This window comes from Falco punctatus (genome assembly GCF_963210335.1).
Source record: "Falco punctatus genome assembly, chromosome: 7".
NCBI classification, from domain to species: Eukaryota; Metazoa; Chordata; class Aves; order Falconiformes; family Falconidae; genus Falco; species Falco punctatus.
Window position 1 is genome coordinate 70,958,291 of NC_137587.1, and position 19,207 is coordinate 70,977,497.

Consider the following 19,207-nt stretch of genomic DNA (forward strand, 5'->3'; position numbering starts at 1 on the left):
TCCCGATCCCGTACCACGGCACTTTGGGGCGGTTCTGAGGGGAAACGGGGGTCGGGAGGACGAGAGGAAGGCCGCAGAGCCTCGGCCGTGAGAGGCCAGCTGCCTCCGGCTTCCCGCCCGTGCCCCGGCGCTTCTCCTCAGAGGGGCGGCGGGCGGTAACGGGCGGCGCTTCGCCTCGGGCGGGGCGGCAGCTTCGCGCCCGCCGCAGCCAGGAGCGAGCGAGGTCGCTGCGGGGCGCAGGCCGGGCCCTGGCACCCGGGGAGGCCGCGGGCGGGCGGCCCCGGCCCGCTGCCGGGACAGGCCCTGGGGACGGGACCCCGGCGGCAGATGGCGGGGGGGGGAACGTGTGTGTGGAAGGGGCCGCGCATGCGCAGAGCGGCCCGGCCCGGCCGCCATGGCCGCCATGAAGCACCGGCGCACGGCGCTGGAGCGGGTGGAGAAGTTCCTCTCCGAGACCTACTTCACCGACTGCAACCTGCGGGGCAGGTGGGCGTCTGTCGGGGTGTGTGTGTGTCGGGGGGTGTGTGTGGCTGTCGGTGTGGCTGTGTGTCTGTGTGGGGTATATGTGAGGGGGGTGGAGGGGGTGTGTGGGGTGTGTGGTGGGGGTGTGTGGTGGGGGGTGTGTGGGGTTATGTTGTGTGTGGGGTGTGTGGCTGTGTGGTGGGGGGCGTGGGATGTGTGTGTGCGTGTCTGTGTGCCCCCCACCTGCACCGCAGGGCTGCGGGGTCTTGAGGGGGCTCAGTGGAAAAGCAGACATACACCCCCACCCCCCACACACACACCTTGGCCAGCCTGAAGCCCTGCCTTGGGGCGCCACTGGCACGGCCGCCTCTGCCCCCCAGCCCTCCTTGGCAGGGAGGGGAGGATGCTGCTGGCAGCCCCACTCCAGCAGGCCCCCTCTGCGGGGCAAATTATTACTCTGTTAATTAATACTGTGAGGGTATTAAGTAGTAGCAGAGTGGCACAGCCGTGCTGGGAAAGCAGGGTGCTCCCTGTCCCCGACCCCAGACAGGTTCCCCGCAACGCTGGGCTTATTAATCGTGTCCCGGCCAACTCTGTCCACAGGCTTTTTGGGGACCGCTGTCCGCCAGTGTCACTCTCCTGCTTCCAGACCCCCCAGCGCATCCCATACTATGAGGCCGTCAGGCAGGAATTCACATCAGCTAAAGTGGGAGACTCCTTCGGGCCCACGTGAGTACCAGGTTTCAGTGGTGCCATGTCCATGGTGGGACTTGAGCTTGCGTCTTAGATTTGTGTGTGTGAATCCTCACGAGCTCTCACTGGTGAAGAAATGAGATGATAATCCTCTTCCCTGTTGCGTGCTTTGGGTAGAAGGTGTCTGCCCAGAAAGCGTTAGGGAGATTTCATGAGGAAACAGACAGAGATGTGTGTTTTTCCAAGGACTGAAGAGCGAAGTTCATCGATCTTTACTACTGAGAGCTCATGTTCATAGTCACGGTTGTGACCTTGACGCTTGCTTCTGCATGGGATCTGTATGCTTTGTCAGGGCTGGGAGAAGATTGGGGTTTTTTTCCCAGCAGCTGTCAAAGACATGATGCTACTGTCTGTTTCTCTGGGGTCCCAGAAGAGGCTGGGTTGTGGCCAGCACCACGGGGTTTGTGTGCTGCCTTCTAAGCTTCCTCACCCACTGGGGCTGCCGTGCCTCCTCACTGCCTGGGCATGAGCCTGCCCTGGGGGTTAGAGCCAATTAGAAGGGTCACAAATCCAGGCATATTGATAAACTGCCCTGCCCCAGCATGATTCAGTTCCTAGTGTTCCCTGGGTTCACTGTCGTGGGATTGCTGTGGGGCTGGAGGAACAGTTTTCCAGTCCCTGTCAGCTTGAAAGAGCACCTCACCCCACTCCGCTTGGCTTTTAACTTGCTGTCAAATCTCTAACCTTCAACAAGGACCGACAACAGTGGGTGCCACAAGTTAGAAGTTTTGCTTGGTGAAAGAGTGACTGGTTGGGTCAGCTCACAGCGAGGGGAAAGCCCAGTGAATTTACGTGGCACAGAACAAGGCTGGCCTGTGCAGGCGCTGTGTGCTGCTTAAACTGAAGATGTGTCCCAGCCAGTGGTACTGGGAGCCACCTCCAGACTACGCCATGTCTGGGGGGTTAGGTTAAAGCAGGCCTGAACGGACAGGTAGCATCGTTACGTTTGAATTCCATCACACGTGTGTGCTGTCCCTGCTCTGCTGTTTCCATGGAGGCTCTGAGGAAGTGTGGTTTCCCTTGGGAGATGGTCTCGCTGAGGTTGAGGGCTGAAGTTGCTGCCTGCTCTGTTCCAGGTGGGAGACATGCTGGTTTAAGGTGGAGCTGAGCATCCCCCCGGCATGGGCAGGGCGGGAAGTGCACTTCGTCTGGGAGAGTGATGGAGAGGGCATGGTGTGGCGAGATGCCCAGCCTGTCCAGGTAAGGAGCTGTGGGTCAGCAGTGTGCCAGCTGTGCCAGGTGCTCTGCTATGTACAGAGTGGTTCTATCCCTCAGCTCTCTGCAGTGGGGCAGTAGAAGAAATCCCTTCCTGCTTGCTATGTGCTCTTCGGAGGAGCGCCTGTGTGTGTTGGGGGGTGTAAAATAACATGTGGACCAACAGGAGAGAGGCAAGAACAGTTGGAGGTCTAGACAGAGTGGTCACAAAGAAAAACAGAAGGGGGATATGTGGTTGTAGAGTTGTTTAGCTTCAAGTGGTAATCTCCAAGGCAATAGGAGAGCTGTCTTTAAATATAGGAAAAACTGCTGTGCAGAGAAGGGCAGTGCTTGTGACGGGTCACATGCATGGGGTGGGAGAGAGGACTGCTCTCACAGTTTGCATGCTGTGCTGTCAGACTGCAGAGGGTCTGTGGGCTATTTCCAAAGTTTGGCCCAGAAATGCAAGCCTGCTGGTGGTGGGTTTGAGTCTGTTCTCAAGAGTTTGCCCCCTACCAGGAGTTAAAATTCCAGTCTGCAAACCAGTAACAGCTGAAAGTCCCTTGCTTAGGTGTTAGCAAATCTGTCTTGGAAGAGGGATAGGCAAGCATTGGGCCTGAGATGTGAATCTCTACTGCTTCAAGAGCAGTGGGACAGATTCTTGTCACACATGTCAGCTTTACTCCTGCTTTGGGGTGGTGGAAAGATGTAGGTGACCTTTTGCAGCCCTGCCCTGCTCTGTGGTGGTGCCTGCAGGGTTTGTGTTGTGGAGCAGCACCAGTTTCCATGCTCTTGTGGGAAGCATTGTCCCACGGCACGTGGGACCAGGCTCCTCCATCCATCTGGGCTTTGGAGTGTCTTGTCCTGCCCATCCAGCCCGCTGTTGTGGACCTCTGAAGACATGTTAAATGTGCCATCTTCCCATGCAGGGTTTGACTAAGGAAGGTGAGAAGACCAGCTACGTCCTGACAAGCAGCCTGAAAGAGATGGAACCCCACAGGTGGGTAGTTAGCCTAGCTGGACCCCTGCCCACCGCTGGGGGAGCTTGCCATTGTTTGAAGCCAAGAGGCTGGGGTGAGGCATCCTTGTCTGCATCCTGGTGCTCTGAAAAGTGTCTGGCATTGAGAAGCTCTGTCCTTTGTTCAGGCTGGGTTGGTCATGCCACGGGGAGGAGAATGGACTTTCCTGGCCGATTGCTTGTGACCTGTCCCTGATGGTTTCCTTTTGATCTCCACAGTCTGACACTGTACGTGGAACTGGCCTGCAACGGTCTCTTCGGGGCCGGCAAGGGCAGTATGATCGCCCCTCCAGACCCTGACAGGAGGTTCACTCTGAGCAAGGCTGAGCTTGTCGTCTTCAACAGAGATGTCCATGAACTGCTGGTGGATCTGGAAGTACTGCTGGACATGGCCCAGGTCTGCAAACTTCTTCTCTTCCCTTCTCTCACCCTTTCCACCTCCTTCCACAACTGCATTTTATCTCCTCCTCCCGCCATTCCATGACCTATCTCCTCCCACCAGGAGGCCCTGCAGGAGCAAATGTTTGCTGCTGCTGCTGCTTTAGCACAATTGGTGTTGCCTAGAGTAGGAGAAAACTGAACAGGGAGAAGCCACAGGTGGTTTTTCATCCACTTTCTGCTTCAAGGCAGGATCTGTTGGACCAGATCCCCCTGGGATGGGTGTATGTGTAACCTGGCTTTAGAAGGTACATGAGCAAAGACATGCGGTTATGTCTGTGAAGCAGGGATACAGTGTTTACCTGGCAGTGCTGGCAGTCAGATGTTGGAAGGAGGTAGCAGGTTCTCCCGGAGGCAGGTGGCATCCGAGCTGGTACAGAGAGCTGCTGTACCAGAGGATGTGCTGAGCTCAGTGTCAAGCTGTTAATCCCTCCCAACCCCAGCTCCTCGGGGAGGAAAACCAGAGGAGTTTCCAGGCACTGTACGCTGCCAACCAGATGGTCAACGTGTGTGACGTTACGGACCCCTCCACCTTCCCTGCTGCCCGTGATCTGGCTGCAGCGATCTTCAGCCAGAGGAACGGCGAGAGCCAGCACACCATCCATGCAATGGGTCACTGCCACATTGACTCTGGTGAGAGCAGCACAGTGCTCCCTCTCTGCTGACCTGGAGGCAAAGGTGTGCTGCCCCTGGGCTCCAGACACTGGGTACTGTGCCCTGAGGGAAGGGGACCTCTGTGCTGCCATACAGCTGGTCTGTCACCAAGGCAGGGGAGCGTGTGTCCGGCTCTCGCTGTGTCATTTGGAGCTCTGATGGGGCTGGTGATGAGGGATGAATGACAGACTGCTGCCTTCCACCTGTTGGACTTCACCCCTCGATTTTCAGTCCCTGGAGAGGGGTGAAGTCTCAACATGCACCAGGAGAAGCAGGAGCTGGAGGCCCCAGGCTGTGTTGCTGTCAGGCACTTAGCCAGAGGACAGAATTTTGCTCTAGCATTTTCCCCAGCTAACCTGTGAAAGGCAGCACAGCCGCATTCCCAAAGGAGCTTGTGCTGAGTAATAACAGCAGTGGGGCCATGCCTTCCCTGCAGCCTGGCTGTGGCCGTATGAGGAGACCATCCGCAAGTGCGCTCGGAGCTGGGTCACGGTGGTCCATCTGATGGAGTGCAATCCAGAGCTCACCTTCGCCTGCTCCCAGGTGAGTGATCTGCCTCTGGGGGCCTCTTCTGCTCAGGGCATGTGGCTTCTCCAGCATGACTGAAAGCAAGATGGGAGACGGGTACCAGGAGTGTCCTGTGTGATTGCAAAGAGGAGGGACATCGATGTGGAGCAATGTGGTGGGAGCTGAGGCTGATCTCTCTGCTCTGGCAGGCGCAGCAGTTTGAGTGGGTGCGGAGCTGGTACCCTGGGCTCTACGCACAGATTCAGGACTTCGTGGCGAAGGGGCAGTTCATTCCTGTCGGAGGCACCTGGGTGGAAATGGTGAGAAGCACGGTGAGCCTGGCTCGCCAAACCTTCCCTTCGGCATCCCTCTGGGACCGGTCTTGACACTGAAGGGGGAGAGCAGAGCCTTTGCTGAGCCTGTCTGGTTGGTGATGGTCTCCGGGCCCAGAAAACAGCAGCTGTCTGCAGTGTCTAGCCTAGCAAAAATACCATCCCTATCCCAAATCTTCTCATTCCTTGAGAAAGGAGTTTTGATCTGGACTGGCTGAGCTCTGTTCCTCGGTTCACCCTCTGCTGAGCTCTGTTCACATCCTCCCCATGATCTACCAGGCCAGGATGATGGTGGGTGGGAAGGAAGCATTCGCAAGACCTCCCCTTCCCTGGTGCCTGGCTTACCCCATGGACTCCCTGTGCTTTCCCCCCAGGATGGGAACCTGCCGAGTGGGGAGTCCATGGTGCGGCAGTTCCTCCAGGGACAGCGGTTCTTCCAGGAGCAGTTTGGCCGAATCTGCTCAGAGGTACTTGCTCTTTTCCAGCATACCTTCCTTGCACCCATCTCCTTCCACCTCTTGCTGTGCCTATTTCTCTCTGCTTTTTCCTTCCAGAGACAATGTTCAGGTGCCTCACATCGGCCTTTTTGCAGTTAAAACTGTGATGAAAAAATACTTAATCCCCCATGTATCGTGGCAGTTAGCACAGCCCCAGGCCTTAGTTACATTGCCTGTAGGTCCCTGGCAGGTCTCTAGAATTGCTCTTTGCCTTCAGCAGCATGTCTTCAGCTCCGTCTGCAAGAAGGGCTCGGAGCCTGACTATCAGTCAAGGAGCCCTGCATGAGCTCAGGCTGTGGTTTGTGGCCAGTGTGACTCAGTGTGTCTCTCCCCCTCTGCTACTGTCACCTCTGCTCCCAGTTCTGGCTGCCAGACACATTTGGATACTCGGCCCAGCTGCCCCAGCTGATGCGTGGATGTGGGATCAGGCGGTTCCTCACACAGAAGCTCAGCTGGAACCTGGTGAACGCCTTCCCGGTGAGCTGTGCTTCCCTTCTTCCCAGGGAATGGACTTGCGGTTACTGGAGTCTGTCTGCACGGCTGGACCTGTTGGTTCCCCAGGTCAAGCCAGTCCTTCAGCTCAGCTGACACAGGTTCTTGTTCCAGAAGCCACCAGTTTATGGTGGTGACAATGTTCTGTCAGGCTTTAGGGGGAGGAGGGGTATGGTTAGAGATCCCAGCTGGGCCCCTGGCCAGCAGATTCCTTCTGCTTCCGGATAGGCAGCTGTGACTCACATGCAGGTCTAACAAGACAGCAAACCCAGCCTCTCCTCTGCTGTCCCCTGGCTTTGTGGCTTTCCCCGTTCTTGTGTAACTGTCTCCTTGCACTGATCTGTCAGGGCATCCTGCAACCCCATGGAGAGAAAGTGAAGGCCCGGTTTGAATCCTCAGGGGGCTGTCAGGTGCCTGTCCACTGTGCACTTCCCTGGTGACAAAGGGCTGGGCTTTGTGTGTTTGACAGGGCTTGCAAGGAAGCTTGGGCTTTTAGTGTACGAATTCTGTGCTGATGCGGTTGAAGTGGGCCCTCCACACTCATTTGTGTGGGATATGAGTTTGGGAGCCTTGAAACACTGAACTAAGGGTGAATTTATCTCTTTCTGGTACCAGTGTAACCAGAGATTTCCTTTTGGGAACTCCTGGGAGCAGTGGGGCTGTGCTTTAGCATTTTGGCACTGTGTGGTACAGGGGGACTGTATGAGACACCATGCTTTCCTTTGGCTCCCCTCCAGCATCACACCTTTTTCTGGGAAGGCATTGATGGTTCCCGAGTCCTGACCCATTTCCCCCCTGGTGACTCCTATGGGATGCACGGGCGAGTGGAGGAGGTGAGTGAGGTTGCCAGACCTGCATGCGAAGTGCAGTGCCAGCCCCTTAGGGCCAGAGCTGAGGCTCCTAGGAGAGGGCACTGCCTGGGAAGGGAGCAGGGATAGCTGGCAGCGTTACTGGACAAAGGCTGTTAGGGTGCCTGGCAGTCAGTTGCCTGCCTCTGAGATGGGTCCATGTCTGATTTTGGCAGTTTGGGCTGGGGGAGAGGGGCAGGCGGGACTGGGCTTTGCACCCTAAAGGCTGACCTGGCTTTTTTGCGTGGAGCTGTGGGAGCTGGGGCTGGGCACCAGGGGACTGTAGCTGTCCAGAAATCTCTCTAGATGCTGAAAACAGTGAAGAACAACAAAGACAAAGGACGTGTGAACCACAGCGCTTTCCTCTTTGGCTTTGGAGATGGAGGAGGGGGTCCCACGCAGAAGATGCTGGACAGGATGAAGAGAATGAGTGACACAGACGGGCTGCCAAGGTGAGAGGGGAGCTCCCTTCCTCCCTCCTTGCAGGAGCATTTGTTTTGAGCCAAGCCTGGCCTTCAGCAGTGCCAAAAGAAAAGATGTGTGAAGGGGGGAGCAGAGGGCTGGGAAGAATTGTCAGGGAAACAGTCTCTCCATCACCAAGAGCTGTAAGAACAAGTACACAGGGCAGCCTTGGACTGCTTGTGAGCCCTTGGTAGAGCCGTGGGGTGAGTGGCCAGCACAGTAGTCCCTGCCCGGGGAATGTCCGGATCTCCGTGGCAGGCAGCAAGAGTAGTGTGGAGCAGGAGAGGGGTAGGAGGAGGTTGAGGGGAACACTGTGATTGTGTTGGGGTTTCTGAGGCCTTGGTTCTGGGACTGTCACCCTTCTGGTCGGGATGCACCATTAGCCGTATCACAGGCTTTTCCCCTGGCTCATCACTGTTTGTGCGTCTCTCCTGCAGGGTTCAGATCTCCACTCCTGACCGACTCTTTTCCGCCCTGGAGAAGGAGTCATCGCAGCTGTGCACCTGGGTGGGAGAGCTCTTCCTTGAGCTGCACAATGGCACGTACACCACCCAGGCTCAGGTGAGTGTGCACAGCGTGGGGGCAGCGGTCTCCCTCACCCCGGGCAAGGTGGCCATTAGCTCTTTTCACTACTGCTCAGGTGGCTCCAGGGCTCGGACAGTGCCCTTTAGGTCTCAACAGTGGGACTCCAAAAGGCAGATCTATTGTCAGATTTTCTTCGAGGGATGAGAAGAAAGCCTGGGACACAGCAGGGCCCCTTGACTCAACAGCTGCCATATCCTCCGCCTTAGCAGATAGTTGCAGAGCTTGGGTGAAGAAGAAGGGGAGGGAGGTGGGAACAGAGACAGGGAAGGCTGTGTCCTGTGCTGGGAGTTTCAGTTTGGTCTGTGGCAAAAAATAACTCGCTGGTGACGGTGAACTCATGACAAATAACCAACCTTCCTGCACTGGAGCTGGGCTTTTGCCGCTGGTGTGAGAGATCCACTCCCAGCTACCAATTTCCTAAACATCTTCCTTCTCTCCTTACTTTGACACCAGATAAAGAAGGGGAATCGGGAGTGTGAGCGAATACTCCATGATGTTGAAGTACTCAGCACCTTGGCTGTGGCACGGGGCGGTGTGTTCCAGTATCCTGCCAGCGAGCTGCAGCGGCTCTGGAGGTGAGGGCATACAGGAGCACTGATGGTAGCAGGAGAAGGTGGGCTGAGGGCTGAGGACTTCGACGTGAGGGCTGGCTGTTCTTGGGGTACCACTCCCCATCCCCTACAGCTCTTTATGTCCTGAATCTCAGTAGAAATCCTTTCTTTGGTGCTTTCAGTGCACCAAAATTAGCCCGGACCAGTTGGACCGCACTGGCGTGGGCGTTTATGGGGGAGCTCAGTGGGCTGATGGTGGGAGATGGTCACTTATCTCTCAGCTCTGTTCAGCTGGAGCCAGAAGGGTGACTGACCACAGCCTGTCTTCGTTTGAACTGCCTCTTAGGGGAGTGGGAGAGCGGTGCGTCGTTAGGGCGTAGGGACCTTTGCAGATTCAGTACTGCAGCGCTGTGTGTACACAACCACTTCCATAAACTGATCTGGGCTCCAACTGAAAAGTGTTTCAGTGCTTTACTTGGTTATCCTGTTGGAAGACAGTTCCAGAGCATCACTACTTTTCTGGCTGGAAGCTTCATTTCCGACCGAAGCTTATTCCTTGCCAGTTTTGACTTGTCTGGACTTTTGCAACAATATATCCAGTAGCCCTGAGGGATAAAAAACCAATAGCTCTTACTCCTCATGGTTGTGGTTTACTAAGATGGCAGTTGACAAGTCCTAACATAAAAGGATTTCAAGGATGCTGTGGAAAAAAATGCTTTTCTCAGGTGTTTGCTAACAGGGGGATAAGGAACAGTTACTAAGTTTGTCCATCTTGCAAACAGGGTTTGATAAGCCAGAACAAATCCAGTGCTCTCCTCTGCTTCCTCACCTGGTTTCTGTTCTCTGGTTTAGGTTACTGCTGCTCAACCAATTCCATGATGTTTTACCAGGCAGCTGTATCCAGCTCGTGGTGGAGGATGCCTTGCAATACTATGGAGGTGAGCAGGGAGTTTGGCTAGGAGGGCACTTACCCGCTGGAGCACACTGGGTCCTGCCTGGTGAGGCTGCAGAGGTTTCAGTGCCGATTGCCAGGTGCTACGGGTTGAACCTGTGTTGGCATGTGTCTGTAATAGTGCTAACTGAACAGGGAATTAGCAGGAGAGCCAAGGGATTAAAAAACACCCTGAGTTACTGACAACTCTGCTTGCATGCCAGGATAGACCCCAGCAAAGGTTTGCTCTGGCCTGCCCGCAGGCACATCAGTAGCTTTATGTTATTGTAACACCACAGTTTTCCAGTTGAGCTGGCATAGCTCATTGTAATCTTGTAATAACCAAGTTAAGAATAATTATAAATTTAACTACTTACTAATAGATAATAATAATTAATATTAATGATAATTAGTAATTGAATCATAGCTTGGAAGTAGCTAAAGTGTGTGTACATTGCACAGGAGTGCCAGAAACCCTCTCATATGTGAGAAACAGCCTGTCCGGGTCCAACTTGGGCCTTTGTGTTGCTCAGAGATCCGCAGGGTTGGCACGCGGCTGCAGGAGGAAGCAGTGCAGTCCTTCTGCAGGGAACTGCTGCAGCCCGAGGCGGGGAGCGCCGAGGGCACCCTTGTGTTGAACACTTTGCCCTGGGAACGGACCGAGGTGATCTCCAGGCCTCAGCCAACCGGAACAGAGACTTTAGGTATGTCTAACTTGGGGGTAACTCATGCTTCAGAATTTCTTACAGGGGCTAACACAGAAATACTCTGCCTCTCCCTGCCCTGGGGAGGCTTTACCGCCTGGTCAAGTGGCTCTTTGCTTTCCAGCTCTGGTGACGGTCCCCAGCATGGGCTATGCTATAGTGAGGGAGCCATTGCTGTCCCCTTCACCCGTGGCAGTGAGGAAGCAGGTATGCACAACAGCAGTCCTCCTCAGATCGGTGTACTCCGCATCAGAGGTTGACTGGGGAGACACTAGGGAATCCAGCACACAGCAAGTCTGCACGCTAGATTTGCAGCTGGGGCACTCAACTCCCGCAGGGGTGGGTCTGTGAAATCTGTTCTGGTACTTTCCCGAAGGAGAATGGCTCCATTGTCATGGAGAATGGAGTGATTACAGCCTGCCTAGACATGATGGGCCATCTGACCTCACTTCAGCTGGTGGACTCTGCAAGGTATGTCTGTCACCCCGTTAGTTACTGGAACCAAGCTCCTCAAACCTCTCTCAGGTCTTCTTTTCACTGTACGCCCTTCTCCACTGCCAGTTCTTCTTACGCTGCTGTTTCTCCATTCTGCTTCGTTCCAGAGAGTCAGTCCCAGATGGCTGCTATGCCAACCAGTTTGCACTCTTTGATGATGTTCCCCTGTACTGGGATGCTTGGGACGTGATGGACTATCACTTAGAAACCAGGTAGAGGAGCGGTGCTTGCAGCACTTGGATTTTGACTTTGCTCTGAGGTTCTGGCCCCCCTGTCCTAGTTGTAACAAAAGCTGTAACAGAGCATTCACTCTGGAGAAGTGAGTGCCTGCTGTGTGGGAGGCTGGATTGGGATTTGGGAACCTGGATCTACCGGGCTGAGACCAGCTCTGCCTTTATCCCTTTCTGCAGGAAGCCAGTGACAACGCTGCTGAAGCCTCTGGAAATTACCCTGGCTGGGGGCCTGCGGGGAAGCGCGAGCTTCTCTCTGCAGATTGGGGAAAGCAGCACCTTAATACAGGAGATCATCCTGGATGCCATGTGCCCCTACCTCCGCTTCCTGACCCAGGTCTGGCCAGCAGCTGCAGCGCCATACAAACATCTGTGCTGTGCAGGCAGGGTCCTGGGGACTGAACCTTGTGTCCAAATTATGGTCCCAGTCCTGTTTCTTTTTCTGAAGCCCCTCACTGCCTGTCTTCTGCCTCAGGGGAAGGCGGCCGGAGGCGTGGGGGACCTGAGGGACAAGGGTGGAAGAGAGACCCACCAGTTCATCTGTGTTCAGACTCTAGCGTGATTTTATTGCACCTGGTCTGGCCAGGGCGTGAGCTGGCTGCTGTGCACTGGGGAAGGATACATGCAGCCTCTGCGCCTCAGTCCCCCATGGTGATGTCCTTCTGCTACTGCATTTAGGTTGAGTGGAAGGAGGCCCACAAGTTCCTGAAGGTGGAGTTCCCCGTGCAGGTCCGGAGCACAAATGCCACCTATGAGATCCAGTTTGGACACCTGCAGCGGCCAACGCACTGGAACACATCCTGGGACTGGGCTCGATTTGAGGTGAGAGGAAGGACGGTCTGGTGCCGGGGCCGAGCTGCTCCTCCCGTGGCGGGGCTGCTTTTGCTCCCAGGCAGTAGCCCCGTGTGGTGAATATGTCCCTTGGTACCTCCCGCAGGTATGGGCTCACAAGTGGCTGGATCTCTCCGAGCATGGCTTCGGGGTGGCACTGCTGAATGACTGCAAATACGGGGCATCAGCCCACGGGAACATCCTCAGCCTCTCACTGTGAGTTAAGGGTTGGGGTGAGGGTGGAGCTGCAGCCGTCACTTTGCCTTCTCAGGTGTCTCTTGGAAGTCGAGGCAATGCCTGGTCCTAAATGATCGTAGTAAATAAGGAAATCAGTCTGGTGTTAGTCCAAGTGGCTGGCTGTTGTCTTGAGAACTTTTGGCTGACTTAATTATAGCTGACTAAGATAATGTAATTCTTATGAGTTATGCTCATAGATAATTCAGGAGATAAGATCCACATTTCCACCAAGTAATTTTTCTGTTACTGGCCAAAACACACCCCAAGAGCAGGGAGGCTTAAGGAGAGGGAAGGAACAGCAATATTATGGATGCGTACAAAGCTAAGAAACCATGCATTTCAGTTTGACTCCATCAGCCCCAAGTTTCACAGGAAAACAGCCTTCAGTTATTTTAGTTTCTGGGATTGTCAGGGTCTGTTTGCTGTTGCCAGGAACCAGCAGCATGTTGGTTTCCACCTCGGGGCCCAGCCTCGAGGGAGCTGGGGGAGGCCGTAGTCTTGTCACAGTGCTCCCCTGGCTCTGCACTAGGTGACAGAGGGTGCTGCCGAGACATCAGTCTCACCTACCTCTCGTTGCCTTAGGCTGAGAGCACCCAAGTCCCCCGATGCCACGGCAGACATCACACATCACCAGTTCACCTACGCCGTGATGCCTCACCTGGGTGAGTGATGGGCAGAGCAGAGCAGGGTGGAGGATGCTGCACTGAGCCTTGGGCTGTGCCTGTGCAGAGGCTGGCCAGAGGTTCTTGTGTTGCAGGTTCCTTCCAGGATGCCGGTGTGATCCAGCGTGCCTACAACTTGAATTTCCCCCTCCACGTGTTCCCAGCCAGCTCTGCCCAGCACGAGGCCTGGAGCGCCTTTTCAGTCAGCTCACCTGCGGTTGTGCTGGAGACTGTCAAGCAGGCAAGTCCCCAGGGCAGAAGTGGGGAGGGCAGCAGGTTAAGCTGCTCTCCTTAAGCACGGCTTGCTCTTTCCCCCGTGCTGAGTGGTGGGCAGGCTCAGCTGAGCAGGAGCAGTGATCCCTCTGGTCTTGTGTGTCCCGCTGGGTGAGGACACCCCTCTCTGCCCACCCAGGTGGGCACTCGCACCAGGGATCGCGGTAGCATTCGCACCTGTACCTGGGTACTGCTGCCACAGTCAGCGCTGCCTCTCCACGGGTCAGGAACGTGCGTGCCTGCAGGCAGAGCCGCTCAGCTACCATTGCTTGGGTCGGGCTGGACCGCGAGGCGTAGGATAGGATGCGCCTGTCCCATTTGTCTGAACCCCCATCTGCACTGTCCCCCACAGGCTGAGGACAGACCTGAAGCTGTGGTGGTTCGGCTGTACGAAGCGCATGGCAGCACTGTTATCGCCTGGCTCCAGACCGCCCTGCCCGTTAAGGAGGCAATGCTGTAAGTCCCCGCTGGAGGGCTGGGCGCCTGTGGGGATGGAGATCATTCACTTCAGCTTCACCTGCTGCTTTCCTCCCCAGCTGTGACCTCCTGGAGCAGCCAGTGGGACAGGGCCACCTGCCGCTGGAGCAGCGGGGCATAAGGCTTTCCTTCACACCCTTCCATGTGCTCTCTGTCCTCTTGGTTTTGAGGCAGTGACATCATTTGCCACCCTCGCTGATACACGGCAACCTGGACCAACACCTTGAGCTCAAATCACAGCCTGAGGCTTCCCCGATACCAAGAGCTGTGCAAGGAGGCAGCGGTTCCAGGGAAAGGCAGTCTCCCCCTCGCCTCCCACCCAGCTGTCGGAGAGCAGCACTCAAGAGCACTCATGTTCTTCCGCAAAGGAGGACAGCTGCCCCCTGCCTAGGCAGGGCCGCAGGGCCCGAGTGGGTGCCTGGCTAGCTGAAGCAGGGGTGAAGTTGTGGGACAGGCTGGCTGGCCCTGCACAGGCTCTGCTCCAGCTGCAGGGGCTTTGGGAAGCAGCAGCCTTCCACAGTGGCTCCTGTGTCAGCCTTCACGTTGTCCAGACCCTAGCAACATGTATAGACACGCTACAGTCATTCCTCGGTCCCTCTGCTGCCTCTTGCACTGCCCTTGCAGAAGGGAAGCACAAGTAAACAAGAAAATTATGTGCAAACAAGCTCCAGCCTGTTTTCTTAACTTATTTCCAGATAACTGCACTGGTCTGTCTCCTCCTAGGGGCTCTGTTGTAGCTGCTGCTCTCTTAGTGTCTTCCCCAGCAGGATCTCACTCCTGGGACTGGGGAGGCAAGGTTTTTTGGGGGACAAGGTGGAGGGGAAGCCTGCTCTAGCCCATCTGGGGAACAGCCTGGGCACAGCAGGGTTATCCTTAGTATAAAAAGGTGTGCACGGCCATTCCTACACAAAATACTTTTATTAATAGCCAGCTAAAACCAGTGATCCAGGCAGCAGCCGGGAAGGGAAGAGGGGAAGAAAGAGGGAATCCACTTTTAGGCAGAGGGATGGGGTCAGAGTCCAGCACAATATCTGGTCCGTGGCCCTTATCCCCCTCGAATGCCTGGGGACAGCAGGAGGATGCTGGGTAAGGCAGCCCCATCACCAAGCCCAGCTTCTCGGTCCCACACGAGCAGGCTGCAGTGGTAGCAAGCGGGTGTGAGCACAGGAACAGCCCCGTTTCCCCAGCACTAACCCAGGCCCCCGGCCGGGCCCTCCCTGAGCTTTTGCAGCTGTTAAAATGCCCCTCAGGAGGAAGGCAGCACACGGCACTCACACGGCAGGGGCTGTGCCTGCAAGATGGAGAAATGAGAAGTCAGGGGGTGAGGGGGGGCCTGGTTCTGCCCCGTGAAGCCCTGCTTGCTCCTCTCCTGCTTTGTGGCCCCCCGGAGGGAGCGCACCCACAGCTCCCGCCTGTGCGTTTGAAAGCCGCAGGGACTACTGCCTTACCTCTGCCCCTGCACGCAGCTGTCCGGCGGCTTCTTCTGGCTTTGACCAGCACCTCGGGCTCGGACAAGGCAGGAGCAGCAGTCGCTTTCCTCCTTCCATGAGCACGTCCCTTCCCCTGCCTGTCAGCTACCTCCTCTTCCTCGGCTGACTTCAGGGGTTTTGCTGCAGTCTTGGGGCGCCGTTTCAAGGCACGTGTGGTGACCTGGGCGGACATCAGAGCCAAAGCTTAGCAGAAGTGTGCTTGGACTGCCAGATGATGAGAAACTCCAGGAGTAGGAGCACCACCATGAATTTGGAAGCAGCCTGAGCAAGGCACAGGGAACAGGACAGCCTCTAGACCCGGCAGGAGCCACAACCACAAAGCTTCTTACCTTGGGGGTCGGAGTCTCAGGATCTGCCTTTGGTGGAGCGTGCTTCTTGCGGGGCATCTGCCCTGTGTGAGAAGACGTGCCCAGGTTAGGTAGGGTGAGGAGATGGGGCAGAGCGTGCCTGCACCACGAGGGACAGGCTGCAGCACAGTGACCTTTCAGGGTGCTGTCCCACATGATGTGTGAACTGAGCGCTAAGGAACTGGCACTGGGGTGGAGGAATGGCTTCAGGGGGCCCCTCTCCCCCCATCCCAGATTCCCTCCCCTGCCAAAACAGCTCAGTTTGTGCTTGCAGCCCCAGGGAGAGCACCCCCCCAGGGAGAGCACCCCCCACGGCTCCCAGCCTGGCCGGTGAGCAAGGGGATGCAGGTGCAGGCCTGGAAACCATCCTGCAGGTGCAACAGCCATGCCCGGGGAGGTCAGTGTGCTGATAAGAAGCCCTGGGGACAGTGGGCTCTGTCCCCCAGTGCCACGGGCTGTCATGGGCCCATCAGCACCCCAGTAAGAGAGGCTTTGCTCCTGCCTCTGGCCCCATGCTGTGCCGCAAGCGTGGGGCTTCCCAGTCTCCAGCCCTCCCGGAGCAAAGGCAGTTCCCACCGGGAGGAGAGAGGACACTCACCTTTGGGAGCCATGGGGCCAGGCTCTCCCTGCAAGGAAGGTGACACAGCATTGACTGGGGTGCACTTGTTCTGCAGGCAGCAGCAGCAAAATCTGTGCCCCTTCTCCATCCCGCAGCCAAGACAGTGATGGGAAACGGCCATGTTTCCCTGGGAAGCCAGGGGAGCTGGGCTTGCTCTGCCTGCCCTGCGCCTTGAGGACTCTCTCGTCAGCCCCTGCTCCTTCTGCAAGGCCCCGCCATGGCACCTCACCCAGACAGGGGGGCACAGGAGGGAGGAACAGGGCTGCTAGACCACCCAAGTCCCCCATTCCCACAATTAGTCCCTCTGCTCCAGACTGCCTGCCATCCCCTGGCCGGCTGGTCACTGTAGATGGTCCTTGTCACCTCTGCAGCCAGCAGTGACAGCAGTCTGGCAGAGAGGGAGACCCCCAGCAACACAGCATAGTGCTGGGGGGTCTCAGGAAGCAGAAAATGGCTAGTGTCCCCATGGAGCAGCGGTTGGGAGGCACCCAGCCCCAGGCAGCGACCCTGGACTGCTACCTGGAACCATATGGTCCTGCCGTTGCGGTCACGCAGGGAGCTCATGCCGGGCACCAGGTAACACTGCAGCCAGTTCTTGAAAGCGGCGTAGTTATCAGAGTGATCTGGGTCTAAGAGGTTTTTCTCTGGGAAGGGAGAGAGGGAAAGGACAGAAGTAGAGAGGAAGCAGTGACCATGGTGTCAGAGTGCCCTCCCAAGCCTCCTGCTGGGACAGCAAAGCCCAGGCCTCCCTGCCACCCCCAGCTGTCCCTGTCCCATCACCTTACCTGTGGCGATGACCTCCATGGGCACAGTATGGCACAGCTCCAGGAGATCTGGGTTCTCCCGCATCATCTTCAGCTTCTTGCTCAGCGTCAGGGAACGATTCTGCAGGGTGGAGAAGGGGAGGGAAGTCACCTGCCAGCCACCCCAGCCTTGCTGAGGTCTCTCCAACAGCAGCCACGTTCCCCATCTCCTCTTGCCCTTCTGAGGACAAGCTGCCACACTCCCCACCACGTGCCAGCCCTGAGCTCACCCCTGCAGGCTCCAAGCTGTGCATTAGCGTATTCCCCACAGCTACAAAGATGTGAAAGAGGGCTAACATCCAGGAACACCAGCAGTTCGTAAAAACAGCCCTCAGGTTGTGTGCTTTGTTTTCAGGCTTCCTTAAAATAGCCACCTCCTCTCCCCCAAGGCCACATGATCAGCTGTGGCCTCTACTGCAGCCTTCCCCAGAGATTTTACACCTGCAAGGTGTGTTTCCCTTGCTTCTTCCTCTTCACCCACCCCAAATATAACCAGAGACTTACTGACGGCAGAAGCCGGGTGCAGCCAAGCACCAGCACAGCATGCAGGCATGTGCCCGGGGAGCTGTCACAGCTCGTCAGCCCGGCCACGTGTGAATGAGAGCCAGACACGTGAGGTTATGGAACTGTGGCACCCCATTTGCCACTCCGCTGGAGGGGCAGATGTGCTTAGACACGGGTGTTTATGGCAAAGGACAGTAACATGCTTGAGGAGAAAGATCCTGTGCCACAAGCATTATAGCTGTGAAGGGGAAATGCCTGCCACTGGGTTGAGAAAGACTCAAAGCAGCAAATACCTCCTGACAGCAGTGTGGGCACAGGCTGTGTGAGCTGTGCAAGGGCCTCGTGACGGTGTTCTGCCCCATCAGAGCGATGAACCAAACACGAACTGAAACTGGCCCCGAACCCTGGGCTGGAACAAGCCCAAAACAGCAGCCGTGAACCAGAGCTTTATGCTCAGCTAAGCCCAAAGCAGAGCCGGAGCAGGGCAGCCAGCTGAGGCCAGACCACCTCTACCACTGCTGAGCCCAAACCTGAATCAGGGATGCTTCTCAGCTCAGTCTGGCTCCCTGCACTGAAGGCAAGAGGCTCCCAGTACCCTGGGGAGCTGCTGAGATGTCCCGCAGGGCCACAGGCAAATGAATGCCTGTAGGGCATCTATCTGGAAACCTGACCCTTTCTGAGCATGTAAAAGCAGCAGGTGCTCCCTACCTTCTTCCTCCTTGCCTGCTCCTGATCCTTCAGGGCCTCCAGCACAGTCCGAGCCTTTTCAAAGGGAGGGATCTTCAACCTGAGACAATCCATCTGTTACACGTAAGCCTGAACTCTTGGTTCTGGCACTTGCCTGCGTCTACCAGGCGAGGAGGCCCAGCTGGTTCAGCCGAGTTGCTGCCGAGCTCTGACAAACTCCTGGAGCCCAAACCTCCATGGCAGGTCAGCAGGTGCTCAACCTTACCTGTACAGGATCTCAGCGCGGAGGTAATTCCCAATTCCATTGAAAAACTTCTGGTTTAAGAGTGCCTCGCAGATGGGCTTGTCAAAAGCTTTGTCGTCCAGGTTCTTCAGCACGTTCTCCCTGCAACAGAGCACGGGGCATCAGGAAGGCTCCCCTGGGCATGGCCGTTGTGCAGTACGAGCAGCCAAAACACCACAGTGGGGCCTTCCCTCGGCCGTGGGAAGGGGAGGACGCTCACCTGAAGGCCTGATACTCGGAGAGGACGCAGGGCCCGCGGCCCAGCTGCCAGGCGTCACCCAGGCGCCAGGAACCGAAGCGGCGGGCGTCGATGAAGCAGAGGGCGCGCGGGGGGCTCTCCTGGGTGAGGAAGCGGAGGTGGGCATGGCGGGGGAGCTGGGCGGCGGGGCACAGCCGGAACGACCCCGACATACCGAAGCGGAAGACGAGATCCTGGGTGGCGGCGGGGCCCAGCGGGGCCAGCGTCAGCCGCAGCTCCTTGCCCCGGGAGGTGGCCGAGATGCGGTAGGCCTCGCTGCGGAAGGGCACCTCCGGGCCCCTGCCCACCGCCGAGCGCTCCACGCCGCCCGAAAACACCACCTCGCCGCACGCCTCATTGATGTAGCGCCCGGCCAGATGCAGCTCCGGGCACTCGGGCATCCCCGGCAGCAGCCCCGCCGCCTCGGCCCGGCCCGGCCCCACACCGGGCCCGCCGCCCCGCCCCGCCCCCGCCGCCCCGCCCCCGCCGCCCCGCCCCCGCCTCCCATTGGCTGCGCCGCGAGCGGGGCATGCCGGGAGCTGTAGTCCCACCGCGTCGCCCAGGCAACGGCCCCGCCGCGGCCTGCAAGGCCCAAGGCGCCGA

At 57.1% G+C, this 19,207-nt stretch overlaps 2 protein-coding genes across 3 annotated transcripts; one reads left to right on the top strand and one right to left on the bottom strand.

Annotated features, from left to right (window-relative positions):
* Nucleotides 1–150: 150 nt before the first annotated feature.
* MAN2C1 (mannosidase alpha class 2C member 1) lies at nucleotides 151–14,297 on the top strand. 2 transcript variants are annotated; one of them, XM_080395455.1, is made up of 26 exons: nucleotides 152–486; nucleotides 1,066–1,191; nucleotides 2,292–2,415; nucleotides 3,339–3,409; nucleotides 3,647–3,824; nucleotides 4,309–4,498; nucleotides 4,956–5,062; nucleotides 5,236–5,346; nucleotides 5,733–5,825; nucleotides 6,216–6,332; nucleotides 7,085–7,180; nucleotides 7,502–7,647; nucleotides 8,095–8,218; nucleotides 8,696–8,817; nucleotides 9,646–9,731; nucleotides 10,258–10,428; nucleotides 10,553–10,635; nucleotides 10,805–10,899; nucleotides 11,031–11,135; nucleotides 11,334–11,490; nucleotides 11,832–11,975; nucleotides 12,091–12,200; nucleotides 12,804–12,883; nucleotides 12,979–13,124; nucleotides 13,509–13,612; nucleotides 13,693–14,297. In XM_080395455.1, the coding sequence occupies exons 1-26, from the start codon at nucleotides 395–397 to the stop codon at nucleotides 13,808–13,810; spliced, it is 3,096 nt and encodes a 1,031-aa protein (XP_080251581.1). In that variant the 5' UTR covers nucleotides 152–394; the 3' UTR covers nucleotides 13,811–14,297. The 2 variants fall into 2 exon arrangements, with proteins under 2 accessions (XP_080251582.1, XP_080251581.1); XM_080395456.1 differs by lacking the exon at nucleotides 6,216–6,332 and having other exon boundaries at nucleotides 151–486.
* A 235-nt stretch (nucleotides 14,298–14,532) lies between these two features.
* Nucleotides 14,533–19,077, bottom strand: NEIL1 (nei like DNA glycosylase 1). The gene is made up of 9 exons (XM_080395460.1): nucleotides 18,587–19,077; nucleotides 18,349–18,468; nucleotides 18,105–18,183; nucleotides 16,875–16,974; nucleotides 16,609–16,733; nucleotides 16,069–16,096; nucleotides 15,453–15,514; nucleotides 15,082–15,283; nucleotides 14,533–14,924 (listed from the first exon to the last, which is right to left on the bottom strand). Exons 1-9 carry the CDS (start codon nucleotides 19,003–19,005, stop codon nucleotides 14,905–14,907), a joined length of 1,155 nt encoding a protein of 384 aa, XP_080251586.1. The 5' UTR covers nucleotides 19,006–19,077; the 3' UTR covers nucleotides 14,533–14,904.
* Between the last annotated feature and the right edge of the window lie 130 nt (nucleotides 19,078–19,207).

Excerpts from the sequence above, each read along its gene's own strand:
- MAN2C1 (XM_080395455.1), top strand. The coding sequence starts at position 395 with ATGGCCGCCATGAAGCACCGGCGCACGGCGCTGGAGCGGGTGGAGAAG. Across the intron at positions 11,491-11,831 it reads ACCTCCGCTTCCTGACCCAG|GTTGAGTGGAAGGAGGCCCA; the intron begins GTCTGGCCAGCA and ends TACTGCATTTAG. Across the intron at positions 13,613-13,692 it reads CCCGTTAAGGAGGCAATGCT|CTGTGACCTCCTGGAGCAGC; the intron begins GTAAGTCCCCGC and ends TTTCCTCCCCAG.
- NEIL1 (XM_080395460.1), bottom strand. The coding sequence starts at position 19,005 with ATGCCCGAGTGCCCGGAGCTGCATCTGGCCGGGCGCTACATCAATGAG. Across the intron at positions 15,515-16,068 it reads TGGCCCCATGGCTCCCAAAG|GGCAGATGCCCCGCAAGAAG; the intron begins GTGAGTGTCCTC and ends CTTCTCACACAG. Across the intron at positions 15,284-15,452 it reads CTGAGACTCCGACCCCCAAG|GTCACCACACGTGCCTTGAA; the intron begins GTAAGAAGCTTT and ends ATGTCCGCCCAG.